This window comes from Scardinius erythrophthalmus, assembly GCF_964197995.2.
Source record: "Scardinius erythrophthalmus genome assembly, chromosome: 20".
NCBI classification, from domain to species: Eukaryota; Metazoa; Chordata; class Actinopteri; order Cypriniformes; family Leuciscidae; genus Scardinius; species Scardinius erythrophthalmus.
In genome coordinates, this window is record NC_138240.1 from 12,030,483 (window position 1) to 12,051,263 (window position 20,781).

A 20,781-nucleotide genomic window follows, 5' to 3' on the forward strand; every position below is an offset into this window, starting at 1 on the left:
AGTACTCAGCATAAATGAGTACACCCTGTCCGAAAGTCCACAAATTCAGCAAATACTATACCTTTACGTAGAAGACATATTAGCGTTCCTTGAAGATATAATGTTCCAGCAAGTCTGGTTGATCAATTACCAGAGAAGCATGTCAATATTATTAATCAGGAAGATTTTCTTATCAAATTGATAAAATGTTGTGTTGCAAAAATGAGTACACCCTCCTGAAAATAAAACTTTTCTGTTGCAAGTCAGGCAATTTTTGATCAACAGGTGAGTATGTTGAATCAAACATTTAAATACGAGTAATTTCTCGACAATTAAAAGCCCATTGAATCATTCACAGACTTGTAGGAGAGAAATGTCAGAAGGCTTATTTCTTTGTACAAAAGAGGACAAAGGTAAAAGAGGATTACCAAAGCAATATTTTAAGTGTGAAAATATGGCAAAAGTTACGCAGAAACTCTGCTTCCCGTCTGGGTCCTGATCACCCTGTCTGTGTTTATTCTGAGATAACAACTGGCTGGATTTACATTATCCCTTACATGTTTTGTGTGACATTCCAATTTTACCCATAAGTTAAATTCCCAACTTTTCAAACCGAGGGGACACGTGCCCCCTCAGGTTTTTGAGCCAGGATTGATTAACTTCCAAAAGACAAATTTTTTAAAAATGTTTTTGCATTTGATAATTCAGTTCCACGGTTATTTTTAGGTACAAAATTAATAGTGCCCCATGGCCGTCACCTTTTGATGAATTTTGCCGTTCTGAAGCAAAATTATGTTGTTTAGCCTATATAATTTGTGCAGAATCAAGGAGTTTTTTTGTGTGGGTGGTTGGGACAATCCATCCAAAATCGTAAAAATTATTGTCAACCCAACTGAGGAGCTTTAGCATTTAATGAGATGTGTATTATAGGCCTATTTAAAATGTTAACCTTTTGTGAAAATTACTAGAACTCCGTGCACTCAAGGGAATCTGTGTAGAAGCACAGGTCTGCAATTTATGAAACACAAGCCCGGTTTCACAGACAAGGCTTAGGGAGGCCATAGTTAAATTAGGACATTTAAGTAGCTTTTACAAAAGTGCCTTTTAAAAGTAAAAAAAAGTAAAAAAGCCTTGGTAAAAGCTTTTACAAAAGTGAAACCAGGCAACAAACTGACAAAACAAGAAAGGGGAGGATATACAAACATTTGGGACTTCGATCAGATCGGCTGGCAGAAGATCTATTTTTTGTCTTTTCTTTTAACGTATTTTTATTTTCGATATTTCAAACTGCTTATCTATTCAGTAAATAGTTAAATTTATCCCCACCATGAGTTGATCATGCTCTCCAGAAGTGAGAGTCCACGCATCCCGTGACTTCGTTTTGACCAATCAGAAGCGCCATTGCTCTCACTAGGAAATCCACGTTGAGAGCGTTGCATTGATCCAGGCAAGAACAGAGAGCCAAACGGAGCAGGCGCAGTGAACGAGCGTCTTATGGAGGCAGCTTGACAGTCTGTGAGCCAGACTGGACCGGTGAAAAAGCATAATTTTTAAGCTGTGAGACTCTCGCTATATCGTGAGAAGAGATGGCCCTGTCTTCGGGACTGACATAACGGTCAAAGGTAAAGCGTTCGAGCCGCGTATTTATTTATTTATTTATTTGGGCTTTACTTAACTTATTGCTTTGTAAAAAACGCGTGAACGTCGTTAACTTACATAACGTGGGCTGGTGACCTAATTTCCGATGTCTGTTTTCCTATTGAAGTTTTTCGAAATGTTTTTCTTATATTTGTCAACGTTTTTCTCCGTATATCTCGTTTTAGATTTAGGGAACATTGTGGGGAACCCGAAATGTATAGATAAACTTCTTTAACTACTACAATGTCAGCGCAGTTTTACCTCCGTAGAACTGACCTAATTTCTACCCCAGGAATAGTGTGTCCGTGGACCTCTGTCGTGTGCCACTGTAAAATGTTTTTTTTTTTTTTTTTTTTTACAAAATTATTTTATCATATTTTGTTCCCTAATATATTCATTTTGTTTACTACTATTTGTACCTTTTTTCATCAATTGTAATTTGAGAAGGGTACAGTTATGAAAAACTGACCTAACTTACCTTTCGCTCCCATAGCATTCTTTAATGTTAAGGTGTGGGTGCTTTTGGTAGCATCCAGATTTTCTTCTGCCTAATGAGGTGTCCTACGGTACCCATGTTGTAAATTTAAAGCTGACTTTAAATCTTAAATGGGTATTTCAGATTTTCAGTAGACTGCCAGGTCAAATGTCTTTAAATAGATATTAAGGCAAGACAGACATACAGGTGTATAGGGTAATCGAGATTACACTCAAAAAAGTGCCATGTGCTCATGGGCATTCATTGGATGAACATAAATCACTCATTTTAGATCAATTCAAATATTATACATTTATAAGGAGATGTTTTTTTTTTTTTTTTTAATTACATTAGGTCAATGTAATACAGTTAAGTTTGATTTTGAGGAAAATTACATTAGGTCAATGTAATTGTGATAATTCAGATAGAAATAGTTTGATTACATCTGACAGACATGATTACAAACAGTTTTATTAACGTAGTAATTTTATGTGGAAATTTGCCACATGATTAATATACATTCAACTGATGAGGTATTTTTTTGAGTGTAGAAAGATAAATATCGCCATATTAAGCCGGATGATTAATTCCAGTACATTAAAGACAATTGTTTTATATTGCAAGTTTTCTGAAATGTTTTGTTTAAATATGTAAATGATGCATTAGCCATTTAAATATGCACTGATTTGCTACACATCCAAAACACAAATCAGAATTTTGGCTGAAGCCGGGTTCAAAATTATTTTTTCATTTTGTTGACATATAAGAGAATATATATATATATATATATATATATATATATATATATATATATATATATATATATATATATATATATATATATATAGTAATTATTGTGAGGTCCCCCAGCAAGCAAAGAGAGTGTGGGATGCGGCAGCCGACTATAGTGGATCGTGACTGTGTGACCTCTTTCCAAAAGTGTTTGATTGGAGTGCAGTGCCAGGTTGCATGGATGTATGTATCTGTAGAAATGTGATTGCAAAAAAAAAAAAAATCAAAAAAAAAAAAAAAAAATATATATATATATATATATATATTATAGATTTTTTATTTTTTTTGTATAAAAAACTATATACTATATATATATATATATATATATATATATATATATATATATATATATATATATATATATATATATATAGTATAGGAAAAAATAGGGACTGAAGAGATGTGGTGGGGGGAGGGTTATCTTATTATATTATCTTCTATTATTATCTTACTATCTAAAAATTAATTTATCTATAGAGAGTGCTGACAATGGTAATGGTTACATAGGAGAAAAGATAGAAATAAAAATAAAAATTTACTAGTACATTGTTGGCAGTATGATGGTAGTAAGGGGTGGTGGTGGTGATGGTAATGAAGATGGTAATAAATAATAAATGGTTACTTTGCTTATGCATACACACACACACACCCACACTCACACCCACCCACACACACCTTTACATTTACACACTTTTATTTCACTTCTGGAATTATGGAATTACTAGATTGTTCGCTACTGCACTACTTTGGTCTGTATGTCTGTCTGTCTGTAAAAAAAAAAAAAAATATGGTTTTGCCTGTAGTGTCTTGCCTTAAACAAAAATGTAACATTGTGACAGTGTCTGGTGTATATTATGCACTTTTTAAGTAACGTGATAAATAACTATTGCATGGAAATGAAGTGGTCCTGTATTATAGAAATGTAAGCCATGTCCTGTATAATTAGCTAGTGTATGACAGTTTTCAAGCAGGGCTCAAAGATGTCCATTATTGACAGTCAGGCTTCTATAAATGTCACATCATTAATGAGAGGCAGTATGGCATTGACATAGATGACTAATTTATTCAGTCCAGTGCGGACGTCAAGCATCTTGAGTCAGACCGAGGAAAAGCCAAGAATTGAATGTCACAGAATGACTGCTCATGGACAGATTTTAAGTCCAGATTTGGAGGATTCCTCTGTCATGAACGGAAACAGGACAAGAAGGGAGATAAAAAGGCTCAAATCTATACCTAAATGTCTCTGAGCAAAATTTTAAAATGGTAGTCCATTTTTACAATATCAATGTAGGTTATTGTGATGATGCTTATGTCTCTCAAATAAGAAAGAAAGTCTTACAGACAATTTCATCAGTAGATAATTTAATTGCATTTATTGTTATAGGGTGATGGTTTGGAGATTGTCCTCAATTTGAGTCTTTTACAACATTTTTCCTGTCTCTGGATCTCAGGAAATGCTGTTTTTAATTATAATACCAATAGTAAGATGCGTCAACAATAAGATGTTGAAAAAGGATAAAATTGGGATTGTAGGGTCCCAAATTTCTTCAAGTATTTATATTTTTATACGTTTAAATGACAGAAATGTCTTGTATTTTCACTTTTCATACTGTCCAATGAGGGTGTGATTTAATTTAAATTTTTATTTCGGAACAGCGACTCAGTGAACATGGCCCCAAATTCCATCCACTGGTTCCGGAAGGGACTCCGTCTCCATGACAACCCTGCACTTCAGGAGGCAGTGCGTGGGGCAGACACTGTTCGATGTGTCTACTTTCTGGATCCCTGGTTCGCTGGGTCGTCCAACCTTGGGGTCAACAGGTGGAGGTTAGTACATTTCTATAAGAAAGCATCTCTACATCTTATAATCAAGCAAATATCACAAATATCAGTATCCAAAAAAGAGTGCAAGATACTTAGAATCTGTACCTTAAATTATTGATAAGTGATAATTATTGATAATTAACTGATAAGTACTGATATGAACAATTAGCCATTGATATCATATGCAGTGACTTTTTATACATTTTATAGGACAAAAAAACACTTCAAACACACTCAAAGGTGGTTGCAACTTACAACAAAATCTAGACCTATCTAGGTCTTATTTTTTACTGCATAGTGTGTGATGTGATATGCAACTTGAAAAGCAGAGTAGCCTTGACATATCCTATAACAACTGCAAGGAAGCTAGTTGCTAAAGTGAAAGGTTTTTCTTCCGATACATTCAATCCCATATCATAATCGTCATTTAGCCATAACTGATCTCTCATCTTATGTCACTTTATGTTGTTTGCATTTGAATGAGGGTCAGAAACTGACATTGAGGTCATGGTGTTGAAAAAATCTTTAGGTTTCTGTACGTTCTGTTCCAATGAAAACAAACCCTTTTGTTGCATGAACCTGAAATATGAGTTGACACAATTTGATGATCACATAAGCAGTCTATTGTGTATACTGTTGCTGTTTATTCCAACTGCAAAATACGACAGGGCAAAGTCACAACGTTACATCATGTTAAAAAAAAAAGGTTAAACAAAAGATTTGATTACCTTGTTGTAAAATCACTACAATTTGCATAATTTTACTGGCGTATGCTGACTGCTGTGATCGTAAAAGTCCAGCCACTATATCAGTTGATGCATTTTTACAGAAACAGAAATTTTATATTCTCTTATGACCTCAGATTTCCTCAATGTTTTTAACTGTTGGGTGATGAAAGTTGTAGACATCATATTGCATATTGCTGGGTCTGTCCACATCTTTGTAATGTAATTTTTTTTATTATTGAATTTATTTTAAGAACAGTTGTTTTATGTTTGTACCATAAACACTATTAGTATTATGTTGGGTGACCACTTCATGTCTAACGGAAATTTGGGGTTCTGAAGCAAAACCAACGATTTACACAATGGTTAAAATTAGGAAACACTCCTTTTGAGTCAGGCACCTGCTGCTTTCATGAAAAGGATTTCAGAATTTTGTTTTCATTCGGATGTGAACAGTCAGATATGCCTATGTGTTTCTATTTTAAACCAGTAAATACCCACACATGAAGTAATCTGACCACATGGCCATGTATGCAGATCGATCCAGTACTAAAACAGTAATTCACGAAGAAAGTAGGCCAAGTCGCAGACCAGCAGATGCTTCGCTCTCAGAAGACAATCACACAGTCTGTCCTCAGACTCAGAGCCTGTCATTGAGCTCTGCTCGTCTACTGAATGGATACTGACTTTATGTTAATGAGAGCTAATTCAGCAGATTAAAAGATGAAGCACCTGTGACTGGATTTGTCATTGTCCTCTGCAGTGTTCAGGTGGCCTCTGCAGTCTTACTTAAATCACCTGTTGAGCTCCAAGTTTAGGTACTTTAATGCAGGAGAGATGGCGAGTCACGTTGTGTGATCTGCTCTAAATTGCCTTTAAAAATAGTCGTGTAAGTTAGTTGCAGTTAGGATACTTTGTCTTCACTGCTATTGTGTACACTAGTCATTATATCCTCAAGAGGGATGTGTTGTTTCATGTTAGTGCATCATGTCATAAATGTGCTTGATGTTATGCACTAAAAAATTAGCAGTAACTCAATCAGTTACATCAGTTTTATCTGTCAATGTGTTTTACTGAGTTAATGATACTTTGGGGCTCAACGTTAAGGATTTTTTCTACTGGCCTGATTTATTGGCCAGTAGTGGTTAATTTTGACATGCCCTTCCAAAAATAATAAAATAATAATAATATAAATCTCAAATATTACAAAAGACAGTCAGTAATAAAATAAGAAACAATAGCAATACCACATCAGTAGAACAAACAGACAATTGAAATAAACAGTCCTTTTCAGGATTTTCAATATTAATAATCGGGATAAACTAAATTTATCAGGATAAACAGTATTAGTGTTTTTTCTGTATTTTTTATCAAATAATACAGCCTTTGAGTATGAGACTTCTTTCGAAAACATAAAAAAATCTTACCAACCCCCTTCCCCCAATTTTCTTTTTTAATTCAGAGCAACTTGCATTACATTCAGTTCCATTTAAAGTGTACATTAAATCAGTTCATGCTTTCTCTAGTATTGAACCCATAACCTTGGAACAAGAATGTTAGTCTCTTGCTTACACTCTGTAGAATGTGTGAAACACCTAAAATGTTTGCTTTTGCTAAACTATAGCACTTTCTCTACCCTAACGAATGAGGCGTATTAACCAGTTAGCTATCCATCTTGTGTAACAACTGATAATATGAATGTAGCCCATAACTTATCTTGGTTTCCTAGAAGATAGACTGATTGTTTTTCATTAGATGTCATCATGGCCAGAACCTTCTACTGTCAGAACCTTCTACGATCTGAGGAAACGGCAATATAAGGATGCGCTCTTTTCTCAGACTAGGCATTGAGAGAGTTGTTATTGTTGAAAAGAGGTAACTGGGCTAATTTTATGCCCTCCAGTGTTGAAGACCATGCGTGCTGCAAATCTAGGCCAGGGCAGTTACATAAGTAATGTTGTATGACAAGGCAGAGTTCTGGAAAATAGGTTTTCCATCCTCATACTCCCAATTATAGCTATTAGTTTTTGTGTTCTGTGGGCTTGAATAAATAAATAAAAATCTAATGTCAAAAGTACAAGTGCATTATTTAGTTGAAATACATTTTTCACTGAACAAAATATAGATAAATTAATAAGATCTTATTTATTTTATTTTGAAATAATTTTAATTTCTAATAAATAATGTAGAGATACTTTTGAAATAGTAAAATTTGTATGTATTTATTTTTGTTAAATAAATATGACCTCTTTATCCAAGTGCGCAGTGTGTTATCTGTTTGCTGATTTATTCATTGTCTCTCTCTTTATAGACTCTTGTACTTTAGCTGGTAGGCAGATGTGTAGAGAGGAAATAGCAGTTAAGCTCCTAATGGTTTAAACAGGTCATGAATGAGCAGATTTGTGAATGGAAACTTAGAGTATCTGAATGTTTGAGGGACAGCTTGCAGAAGAGTTAAATCCTCAGGGCTTTACTGTAGATCAGTAGTTCTCAAACTTTTCACACCAAGTCCCTGGTTAAGGCAAATCAGGACATGTCAGTACCATTTGTTCACCACAGTGTTCACTATATTTTGGAATTTGAGTCAAAATAGCCAATCTTAAAGTGTCATACATTCTATAAAAAATATACTTTTTGGTATATATTTGACTCGTATTAGAATCATTCCATTGGAGGCGGATCTGCTTTTATGGTGGAAAGAATATACAAAAATACCTATACAGGAATTTACATTAGTAAAGCATAAAAAAAACTGTCTAAAACCAATAGCTGTAATGTTTTGGTAGTATAATGTTTGATTTTAATTAAAACACTTCATGGTACATTTTTAATTTTTCTTGACAGATTTCTCCTGCAGTGCCTGGATGATCTTGATTCCAATCTAAGAAAACTAAATTCCCGCCTTTTTGTCATCCGAGGACAACCAGCCAATGTTTTTCCACGCCTTTTCAAGGTGAACTTCTTCAGTTGAAAATACTGCTGTCAGTCCTTGAATAGGCCTATAGTGTCACAAAAGAACTTGCAGTATTTCTTTCTGAAAGCCACACATTACAATTTAGTTCAATCCACTGCCCTGACTTTTTTGATTAACTATCCAGTGTTTGTTATCTGTTTTTGCAGGAATGGAAAATATCCAGGTTGACCTTTGAGTATGACTCCGAGCCATTTGGGAAGGAGAGGGATGCAGCTATTAAAAAGCTTGCGATGGAAGCTGGAGTTGAAGTCATTGTCAAGACCTCACACACCCTTTACAACCTTGATAAGTAAGAGTTATTTTCCTTAAATCTGAAATGATTTTTGATGTTTACATACTTTCTCCTATACCTGCTTAATGTGCAATTATAAGTAAGTCATTTATAGGTTGATTTTGCCCAAAAAGTGTGGCATCCCACTAGCCCGACAGTAACTTTTGTTCAACCAAATGGCACTTGGGGAGAGTTCAGGAAGCATGTTTGATATTTACTTGTTTGTTTGTTTATATATTTATTTATTCTCTAAGCAAATTTGTGCTGATGCTAATGTAAAGAAACAACACACTTCAGCTTTAATGATATTTACCCATTTAAAATCTATCACTATATTATTTTACATTTGATTTATTTAGCTATATTCTTTTTCATTTTTATATATATATATATATATATATATATATATATATATATATATATATATATATATATATATATATATATATATATATATATATAAATTTAAATTAATTTACCATCTCCATTATTTCAGGATCATTGAACTGAATGGTGGTCAGCCTCCCCTCACGTACAAACGTTTCCAGACTCTGATCAGCCGAATAGACCCACCAGAGATGCCAGTGGAAACCCTCTCCAACACCATTATGGGCTGCTGCGTCACACCTGTCTCTGACGACCATGGGGACAAATATGGTGTGCCCTCCCTGGAAGAACTAGGTGAGCTAAATGACATAAAGAGCTTTATCTGTCAGGTTTCAGGTGAATTTCAGTTTAGATAAGTCAGTTTGGAATGGTGACTAAAATAAATTTTAAAATAAAGATTCCCAGTATATTAGAAACAATTTTAAAATGAAATACACTTGACCAAAGTGATACAATCACTGTGTCCATTTCCTGTGATCTAACACTTATTCACGAGTTTCATAAACTGCAACACGAGAACCCATCAGGTTATGCAAGATTAGTATTGGTTCTTTAACCTACATTATCTTGATTCAGGATTTGACATCGAGGGACTACCTTCTGCTGTCTGGCCAGGAGGTGAAACGGAGGCATTAACAAGGATTGAAAGGCATCTGGAGCGAAAGGTGTGATCACATATAGATGTACAGCAGGGGACTCAAACTCTTATTACCTGGGGCCATATGCTAGGTGGTGTTTAACAGCTAAAACAAATACAACAGAAAGTGGTTTTGCAACAATGAATTTTCACTATATAGGCCCGGTTTTGCAGTTATTGATGGGCCTTTTCAGATACATTAGGCCAATGTTAAGCTTTAACAGATCTATGGGAAAACAGGCTGAAAGTGAATTATTTTTTTTATTTTTGCTTTGCTTTTAACTTCAGATATATTTAAAGAAGCACCACCTTAAAAGGATAGTTCACCCAAAAATGTGTATTGTCATTTGCTCACCCTCATGTCTTTCTAAGATTTTACATTTTCTTTCCTTACTCATGTTTTTCCAGGCTTGGGTTGCAAATTTTGAAAGACCCAGAATGAATGCCAACTCTTTGTTGGCCAGTCCGACTGGCCTGAGTCCCTACCTCCGTTTCGGCTGCCTATCCTGCCGCCTCTTCTATTTTAAACTCACAGACCTCTACAGGAAGGTACAGACACAATTCTACACTAACTATATGTGTATAAACCTAGTGTGCTCACATTATTTCACTTTTTAATACAGGTGTATTGATTAGGGGTGGGCGGTAATGCTATACATCTTATATAGTAATGTCGTTTTTATTTTTTTGTGAAAATTCAGCTTAAAATGCATTATATGTTTGATAACCATGTGGTAATATACTGTTTGCATAAGTATAAATGAAGATAAATATCTGTGTGAAATTCTCCTTTCAGGTAAAGAAAACCAGTACTCCTCCACTCTCCCTCTACGGTCAGCTGCTGTGGAGGGAATTTTTCTACACTGCTGCCACCACCAACCCACGATTTGATAAGGTGGAAGGCAACCCGATCTGTGTGCGCATCCCCTGGGACAAGAACCCAGAGGCTTTGGCCAAGTGGGCTGAAGCTAAGACAGGTTTTCCCTGGATCGATGCCATCATGACCCAGTTGCGGCAGGAAGGCTGGATCCACCACCTGGCTCGTCATGCTGTCGCTTGTTTTCTCACTCGTGGAGACCTGTGGATCAGTTGGGAAGAGGGCATGAAGGTGCATCTCTTACACATGGGAGATTTGAATATTATTAGATTAGATATATATATATATATATATATATATATATATATATATATATATATATATATATATATATATATATATATATAAAAAACAGATGAAACATGTAAAAAATAGCATAACTGAATAGGTCCATTTACATGTGTAACCTATTGCAGTGAGGACTAGTTTTCAACCATACTTTTTTTAATACAAGTTGATCCGTTCTGCTCTTTCAGTGGGTTGCTCTCCGTGGGTCAGTTGAATAACACAGTCCCGCTTGTGCTCATGGCGGTGATGCAGTATGGTCTGCTTTTTTGTTCTCAGAACAATACTTTGAATACATGAGAAGGGTGTTTGATCAGGATGAGATCTAATTATTGAAGAGGGATTTGGGAATTTAAAAATGGCACTTGTCATGTCAGAAAGGTTGAAATGAAAAGCCATGAAAAAAAAATTACTGACTAACCCCAAACTTTTCAACGGTAACAGGTCTCATTTTAATGGGTCTGATTGCTTAATATCAACCATCTCTGATTGGTTGCAGAGTAATGGTAGTTATGATTGACAGGTGTTTGAGGAGCTTCTTTTGGATGCTGACTGGAGCGTGAACGCAGGCAGCTGGATGTGGCTCTCCTGTAGCTCTTTCTTTCAACAGTTCTTTCATTGCTACTGTCCAGTGGGTTTCGGCAGACGCACCGACCCTAACGGCGATTTCATTAGGTTGGTAACATTCCCAAACATGTACACTAATCCCAGGCTGAATTACCTGCTTTCACCAAAGGGCCCTTATTTAAAATCTAGAATGCATAAAAATTAACCTCATGGAAGGACAGATTAATAAACTGAGGAAACATTTAACTCAATTAACTCCATTAGAGGAATGTATATCCATATATACAACTTTTATTGTACTATAGGGCAGAATTTGTCTTTATAGTTTATCTGACTGAGATGCACAAAAGTATCATTTGAGGTCTAGAATTGGATAAGTGCCTTCCTATATGAATTAGTCAGAAAAGCAAGCCTGTCCCATGTAGTCTCTTTTTGTTTGAACTTTTCTACCTGAAGCCTTCTAGTTCCAGAATTTGGTATTCCAGGATTTTGGACTTTCCCAACACATTATCCTCTTTATAGGTCACATCAAGGAACAGATGTTTGCTTTTAAACATTTATGTTACCACATTTAATGTAGCGCATATGCATTTTAGCCAAAAGCTTGTATGTTTTTGTGTTTCTTGTGTCTAGTCGCTTTGCGGATTGGGTGAAAAGTTCAGCTTTCCCTTTCCCCTTTGTGAATTGTGGTTGATTGCTTTTAAGACGAAAGCCATTCTCAGCCAAAGCATTTGGAAACCTGTTAGCTGTGAATGTGGTTGAAGCTTGATGCTTTATCAGCGGGAAATGTAGTAGCTCGTTCTTTTGCTCGGTAGCATCTTGTTTCATCAAAAGGTATTTTAACTGCTTGGTTGGGAAATATTCAAAGCCTGGTCTGTTTTCAATACATAGAGAGCCGCAATGCATTTCCCTAAGAGCATGATGGGAGGTGAAGCCCAAAGCCAGAGCAAACGACTTCAGTCTATCTCTGGAGAACTCCTCCTTATAAGACTCTTTTTGAAATGTTTAGCGTTCCTCTAGGCGTTGAAGTAGCCCTGCTTGTGCAAGAGAACAAGAGTCCTCGCCTTAAGAGCACCACCGTCCCAGCGAAGTCGCTCACGGTCGATAGGTCGACCTGCAGGAATTTCTCAAATCTGCTTCTGTAGATGTAACGTGTTTCTGGTCATTTGCTTGTTCAGGCAAGATGTGACTGTTCCTGGCTAAAGGGCAGATGACAGTATACTGCGTTTCTTCTTTGGCAGCTAGCAGGTTTCTCTGCTTTGGCTCGGGATCGCTGTCGTCTCAAAAACGATCAGTGGCAGTGCAAGGGGCAAGGAGCGAACCTGAACATCTCACTCAGCCCTGAGTTTCGATTTTTTTGAAGCGGGTGGGATGGGGTTCTGGGAGGGTGCTGTGTCATTGGATCTGGAGGTATTGGGAGGGTCTGGTCACTGCCTCTTTCTAATGCGTGTTGTAGTAGGAATCTCCGTAATAGGCGAGACCTGTTGCCCTGTTTAAACTGCGTCCGTCTGTCTGCAAGCAGTGCCTCCTGCAGCCCTCTGTCCCCACGCTCTGGTAAGGTGGAGCACCTTAGGTAGGTGGCCTTTTCTGTCCTGGGACCTGGAGGAGTGATGCAAGACTTGATTTTAGAATTTTTAAGTTCTTTTCCCTTTTTGTTGTTGTTATGGTGTTGACTGTTTCTTTAGTAGTATGAATTGGCACATATCCATAAATTCACATCCTCAGTTAAATGTGACTTACCATTTTGAGATTCTTGTAAATTAATCTCTAACACGCTGCATTCTTGGCGCTTGTCGTAATCGGAGAAACCGTGTTCTTGTTGTATCCACTTGTTCAAATATGGGAACCCAATAACCATCTCAGGTAACCTTTCTCGTGTTTATGATGAGACTGGTTTAATCTCTTTGTTCTTTCAGACGATATTTACCAATTCTCCGAGGTTACCCTGCCAAATATATCTACGACCCATGGAATGCCCCAGACTCAGTGCAGGCCGCTGCCAAGTGCATCATCGGCGTCCAATACCCCAAACCAATGGTAAACCATGCTGAAGCGAGCCGCCTCAACATCGAGAGGATGAAGCAGATCTACCAACAACTTTCACGCTACAGAGGACTTGGCAAGAATTTCTTTCTTGTAACAAATAGCTAGCTTACTTGCAATCACGTTTATCCCTGAAAAGAAGCCCCGTGCAATTATGACTTCAGAAATGGCTGGAAATAGAGTAAAAGTGTTAGAAGTGGTAGCAAATTTATTGGTACATTATAGCAGTGGAGGATAATTCTACTTTCTATGTTTTTCCAGGACTTCTGGCCTCCGTACCATCCACACACAATGGAAATGGGAATGGGATGGCATACTACCCAGGGGAACAGCAGTCCGGGACCAATACACCAGGTGAAAGTCATTGTTTTTCCCCACTTAATTTGAGATTACAAAGTTGTGACAACTTCTACTTCTTGGAGCCTATGAGTAGTTATTTTTTCTTAAATATTCTGAGAAATACTCACAGATAACAAAGGATAACATAACTTTATGGCTAATTTAAAAGCATTTTTTTTATACCAAGGTATTATCTTGAATAATTGATTATAATAATATAATATATAATATAAAATAATTGATAAATTTTTTTTATATAGTATGATATATTATTCAAATTACATTGTATTTACTGATTTATGGAGCCCTGCACATGACACAAAGAATAAAAAACAAGATACTGTGGCCACAAATTCATTTGTTTCCACAACTTGTTAATTTTTGGCCATGTTGTACTAATTTATTCCCTCGTTTTAGTTTTGTTAAAATTGTGGCTATGATTTAACTAATTACTATATACTTAAGTACTAACGAATTGACCTAAAACTAAGGAATTTAATTAAACGTGTTCCCCACGCATAGTATGCAGAAAAAAAACAAAATATATCATGGCCATAAATTAAGAATCTGTTCCCATGTTATCTTTGTTTTTTCCCCCCCTGCATGTCATGTGCTGAGCTCCATACTTATGTGGTGTAAATTGACTTTCTGACATCTCAATAGCACCAGTTGTATCGGGCAGTTCTGTTGCCAGTGGTAACAGGAGTGGAAGTATTCTGCTGAACTTTGACAGTGAAGAACACAAGGGATCAAGTGGAATTCAGCAACAAAAACAGCAGCAATTAGGTGCCACCTTATACACTAATATAATACACTACTAAATTTATAGCTGCAAAAGATTATTTGCAAAATTAGCTGCAAAACATTATAAGATACATTTTTTTTCATGCTGTCCTTTTCTCTTGCTTGTTTCCAAGGATACCACCACATGCCCGACACGGGGCACAACAGTCGACTTAACCAATGTAATGTCTCGCATGACATGGCAGGCCCCCAAAATTCAGGTAATGGGCATGTATGTTTTATACTTATGATACAGTTAAAAACAAAATAGTTAAAAAACATTTTTTTTAAGGAAGTTGCTTTGTTAAGGAAAGGTTTTAATGTATGCTTGTCTTTATGCATTTTCAATATTCTGTGTGGTGTTCAGCAGGACATTTACATTTAATGCTTTTATCCAAAACGACTTATAAATGAGAACAATAGAAGCAAGCAAATCAACAATAAGGCAACAATATACAAGTGCTGTGACAACTTCCAGTTAGACACATAGCATATATATATATAAAGAATGAATGAATGAATAGAATAGAATAGAATTGAATTGAATAGTAAATGGTAGTATTAATGGGTCATGTGCTGATGAAAAAGACACTTCTTTTTAGTGAACCAATTTAGAAATTGGTTAGGCAGGTCGTTCCACCAGCAGTCCAGGTAAAGGGCATGTAGGTCTGGAGTAATGAGGTTAGGTATAGGGGTGCAGAGCCAGTGGTCGCTCTGTAGGCAAACATCAGTGCCTTGAATTTAATGCGAGCGACTGTTGCCAACCAGTGCAAATTGATTTAGAGGTGTGACGTGCGCTCTCTGCAGGACACCTGCTGCACAAAGGAGGAAGCGTGACAGGGAAGAGGGAGAGGGAGTCGGAACGAGATATTGAAGGTGAAGATGACACCCTCTCCATCTCTCACAAGTTACAACGGAAAATTGCAGAAGTCACTTCGGTTCATGCCACCAGCGGGAACCAGTCAAGTATGGAAAAAATAACTCCGTTAAATCCTTGATGTACTGTATAAATATAGATAAAAGAAATCACACAATGCATTTGAGAGATATTTTTCTGTTCTCTTTCCAGAAGATTTAAATGGACATACCTTTGTACTGAGCAGAACAGATTCAAACAAAGCAGTCTGAATGGGACTGACTTTCTCCATTTGAGTTTAGATCTGTTTTCACTTTAACATCTCCTGTTTCACACTGGACGCGCAAGCAGTGCGGAGGCAGCGCAGAAGCTGTGCGTATGCAGAGCGGGAGCAGCACGCGCCTGATGTGCTTTCACACTAGCTGCGTTTGTCGCGCTGAACTGCGGCCTATTGTACTGCAAATACAGATGAGTATCGTCCATTGTCACCTTTAATGGTGTTTTCCTCCGACCCTTGTCTGCCATGTGCTTTGATTTATGATAGGCAGCATACTCTGCTGCGATGCGACTGTTTCCCTCTGTCCCACACACATACGTGTGTAACATGCTGTATATAGGTAGTTTACATGATAAAAGTAATCTTAATATTAAGATATACCTGTAGTTTTAATCAATTAAACAGGCCTTTGAAGTTTGGGCAAAAGCTCCTGGCAGTGATGTGTTTTCAAGTATTTTATTTATTTTTTTCACAGCACTGGTGATTGTGAAACACGAAACGCATCACTTGCATAATTTTATGATAAAATGTATTATTTTTCATGTTAATCAGGTCAATTTTGATCAAGAACAATGCACTTTGGCTTTAATTCAGCGTGAGTGGTGCAGGAAAAATAGACCCGGCGCCGAAACAATCGCGGCACTGCCTCTTCTGCTCGGCTCCTGCGACGTGCCACCGCGCCGCTTCTGCGTGCAGTGTGAATGCTCTAATTTCTTAACATGGCCGCCGAAAAAAATATGCACTGCTTACGCTCTGTTTACGCGTGTGGTGTGAAACTGGCCTAAAGCTTTGGGAAAAAACTATTTGACATTTTATTTTTATCTCTTCCCCCCATTGTTTCCCTAATACCTAAACCCTTTACTCTTTTGGCCATCTTTGTGATTTGTTTCATAATTGCACAGGGAAGGGTTTTGTTTACTGTCAAGTGAACCTTACTAGTGATGCGCGGGTCGGCTTTTTTTCCAACCCGCGGGTCCCGCTTTTATGAAATTATTTGGCCCGCCCCAGCCCGCCCCGCACCACTGTATCTATTTTTACAACCCGCCCCGCCCCGCACCCGCGACCATTAAATAGACATATTAGGCATTGTAATGTAAATGAAAACAGCCTTTATTTCAGCCTGAAAGTGCTTGGAAACATTGCCAACTGGCAATAACAGACGTTTCTGAATATGAACCATAAATCAGGTCATATTAATAAGATAATGATTTAAACATTTTCAATATTTACAAAGCAGCGTTTGTATTCATCTAATTCATCATTCACCTTTTTTTCTTTAATTATGTAAAATCCCGACCTCAATTTCTCCCGCACCTCATCTTCCATCTTCACTTTTATTTCTCCGTCTTTGTTGTTGTGGCTGGCGGCGGGAGCTGCTTTGCGCGAGCTGTGTCACGTGACGCCAAAGGTTTGGGGAAATCACGCAAGTTGCATTGCTACGGCCTTATCAAAGAACCTACTAAAATATGATTAGATTGATATTCCCAAATATTTAATATAGGCTGGACATTGCATGCAACATATATGGATTTTTATTTTATTTTGTTTTTAATGACCCGCCCCAACCCGCCCCGCAAATAAAGTGACAATTTCTTTACCCGCCCCAACCCGACCCGCGGGCTACCCGCGGGGCCCGCGGGTTATGAGACGACCCGCGCATCACTAAACCTTACCAAACGGGATAAATATATCAGATTTGATCAAGCAGAATAAATCTCAGCTTCATTGTACACTCATCGCAGCTAGGATTTTTAAAGTATTTTTGCAGTTTGGTTGGTTCCAGCACCAGCCATCGGTTGGAAAAATATACAATCATCAATAAACACTTTTGTACCTATTTCTCTGACATTTTTTCATTGTGCAGTTTCACTGATTCTCAATCGAGTGGTGTATGTGCCACCTTTTGTAAACACAAAAATTTATACAGGTATTTTTTTTATTGGTGTTTCATTCTTTGCCAGTTTAATGTTTTATTGTTTCAATTTACTCGAAAAAAAAAAAAAAAAAAAAAAAAAAAATATATATATATATATATATATATATATATATATATATATATATATATATATATATATATATATATATATATATATATATATATATATAATACCAGCAGAGCTGATGTTTTAAAATAGGGTTTAAAGATTTCTAGATTTTAAAGCCATCTCCATGAATTGATGATTTTAAACCCTCATGTTTTAACCTATTTGTAAATTCTATCAGGGACAAAACTTTGGTGGACCACAGTTCTTGAATGTTTTTTAAATGAGCTTTTTAAATAGAGAATTTAAATGTAGCCTACAATTGTCCATTAAATGCATCTATAGATTAGCTACAGTATCTTCTTCGTGCTTCTGTCATGCTTGGCAGACACACAGACAGCTGACCTTCACGGTCAGGCCTTAAACACTGATAAACAAAAAAGCCAATTTAAACTCTGCCATGATCACTGCATGTGTGAAGCAAACATTTATTTATCTTTAGGAAGGTAATGTATTTAAAAGAAATGAAGACACCCTGTTGTATCTATACCCTTAAAATCTCTTAGTATGTTTTACATGCAATGTTTTTATTTTATAAATCCAGAATATTTTAAATGTATCTGTTTGTGCCTATTCAGGTAAAGCAAAACACTTTAGAAGCGTCATCTGACAGTATTGATTATAACATGACATTTTTACATTGTCTGACATTCCAAAGAATAAGCAAAACATTGACTATTAATCACTTTTTTGTTTTGTTTTTCATTATGATATTTTGCTGCTGTCTTTTTTTTTTTGTATAAAGCTCTCCTCTTCTGTAACTTAAAAAATTAGAGTAAGTAACATCTGATTTATAATCTAATCACGTTGGCCTTTCTTATGGGAAGGTAACCAATTGGGATTATGAAAATGTTAAGCCTCTGTATTAAGCCTCAAATGCTTTATACCAAATGACCCCTACAGACCAAATATCATTTATCAGATTTAGCTGTTGTTTTTCCACCAAATTGCTTGCTTAAAATAAAAAAATAATTCAGTAGGCTACTAGCAAATCTTGGTCCCAATATTAAGGATGGTAAGACAACTTGTGATAAATCCACCACAATGTTTAGCCTACAGTGTCACCAACAGATGTCCTAATGACAACTATTGTGCATAACTAGACCATGTATACATGTATGGGCCCTCGAGTTCACATAATGAGAGTTTATCATGGTGATCTGGCAACCTCTAACTGAACTGGAATAATAGCTGTTGGGCCTGAATTTGTTTGTGTAGCTAGATCTGCTTTGACACTGTAACATACTGTAGGCCTATATGTATTGCTGTTGCTGACCATTCTATTGTAAATGTTTTGATATGGCAATTGTAGAGATCTCAGTGCTTTTTGACTGTAATATCTGTGTTGTTATGGTTTGTTTTTGTCACAGCAAAAGTGAATCATTTCTGTTTTCTCTTCATTTGAATTAGTCATGATTGTTTTTCCCCTGTGAAATAAATGTGACGTACGTCAAGTCTAAATCTTGTCCTCATGTCTGTGAACAGCAAAACAAATCCAGTTTCAATCAGATTTATTAATTTGTTTTTACCAGTGTATTTTTGTTTTGTTTTACCAGATAATGGTAAACTTCGATCATGCGGCGCCCCTGCCTGTACGCACACTTCGTACCATGAGTTACATCAACCATCATTTCAATGTGTTCTTGGAACGTCATTTCTAAATCATGTGTAATGTCAATACATTTGTGGTTTTCTTTTCCCTTACCGTGGTTGTTTCCCACGACACAGTCAGAACAGATCAATAGAATTTGAGCGCCGTTAGAAGAACGCCATGATGTCATGCGCGAGACTGCAAAAGAAAATGTCGCGAGCGCACTTTCACTCACCGCTCGTCGATAACATTTTATATTTGACAAGACAGCTTTTTTAGAATATAAATATTAAACGACCTACAGAAATAATCTGGCAAACTAACAAACTTTTGTCTAATTTCGCCATTTTGAATTGAAAATAGGCCTATAGATACATTTTATTCATTTCCATTCCATTCATAAGACAAAGATGCGATTAAAAGCCTCAACTTTCATAAACAAGAGCTCAAATCTATAGAGTTAGCCATAGTTTACACGATTCGTGTAGCCTAATGTTGTAGCTGGGACAAGAAACATTACGAAGCCGTTTTCAGTAGGCATAATAGTGTATTGTGAATGAAAATACAGTCCTGTCATTTTAAGCCAAAATGGGGGTCAACCTAGGACAAATTGCAACAGAAGCAAACTCAACTGATTTTGTATCCTCAATATGTCCTGAGTAAGGGAAAAAAGCCCCGAAGAATCCCATTAGGGGAAAGTTTAGAAAAAGACCCAAATATAGCCTATTCATATGCCTCATTCTTTTTCACACGTGAATAGGGTAAAATTGTTAACCTTTACATATCACCATGAAAATTACTGAGTTGATTACTTACATCAAGACAAACAAAAACTGTATTACAAGTTTTTTAAATTGTTTGTTAATATAGGTGAACGATGCATAATCTAATTACGTAGGCCTATACTAATTTGCATAAATAGGCCTACCACAACAGATCTAAATATTGGGTATAGTCTGTTGACATATATAACAGTAAAAGACTTATTGTTAAGGTCTGAATGGAACCCATTTAGGCTACCTATATGAGCATTAACACATAGAGGCAGGTAAACCAGCCCATTCATTATTATTGCAGAGATGGGGTTTGGGGCTGGGTCCATGGGACTGTTTCTGGGGGATGAGTCTGAGGGAAGAACAGGAGACAAGGGTAAGGAGAATGCAGAAGACAATAGGTCAAATAAAAAGTGAACCCCCAGAAACAATCCCACGGACCCAGCCCCAAACCCCATCTCTGCAATAATAATTAATAAAGGCTGGTTTAAAGTACATCTTCCTGCCTCTATGTATTATGTCCGTCTTTCTAGCGTATTTCTGTTTGCATTACACAAGGAATGCAGCAAGCTGAAAATGGAGGCTTATTGGTTTCTAATGGCCTGCTGCAGTGTTGATGATGATGATGAGGTAATAAGAAAACTCT

At 36.6% G+C, this 20,781-nt stretch overlaps 1 protein-coding gene across 1 annotated transcript; it reads left to right on the plus strand.

Moving 5' to 3' along the window:
- The first annotated feature begins 1,419 nt into the window (after positions 1-1,419).
- On the plus strand, positions 1,420-17,718 carry cry3a (cryptochrome circadian regulator 3a). Its single transcript, XM_081349082.1, has 15 exons — positions 1,420-1,601; positions 4,541-4,711; positions 8,278-8,386; positions 8,554-8,696; positions 9,175-9,359; positions 9,642-9,730; positions 10,111-10,251; positions 10,499-10,810; positions 11,388-11,539; positions 13,348-13,550; positions 13,736-13,828; positions 14,477-14,599; positions 14,731-14,817; positions 15,404-15,562; positions 15,666-17,718. The coding sequence occupies exons 2-15, from the start codon at positions 4,554-4,556 to the stop codon at positions 15,722-15,724; spliced, it is 2,013 nt and encodes a 670-aa protein (XP_081205208.1). The 5' UTR covers positions 1,420-1,601; positions 4,541-4,553; the 3' UTR covers positions 15,725-17,718.
- The last annotated feature ends 3,063 nt before the right edge of the window (positions 17,719-20,781 follow it).

Coding starts and splice junctions, on each gene's coding strand:
- cry3a (XM_081349082.1), top strand. CDS start 4,554: ATGGCCCCAAATTCCATCCACTGGTTCCGGAAGGGACTCCGTCTCCAT. Junction 9,360..9,641: donor GCCCTCCCTGGAAGAACTAG/GTGAGCTAAATG, acceptor ATCTTGATTCAG/GATTTGACATCGAGGGACTA. Junction 10,811..11,387: donor GTTGGGAAGAGGGCATGAAG/GTGCATCTCTTA, acceptor TATGATTGACAG/GTGTTTGAGGAGCTTCTTTT.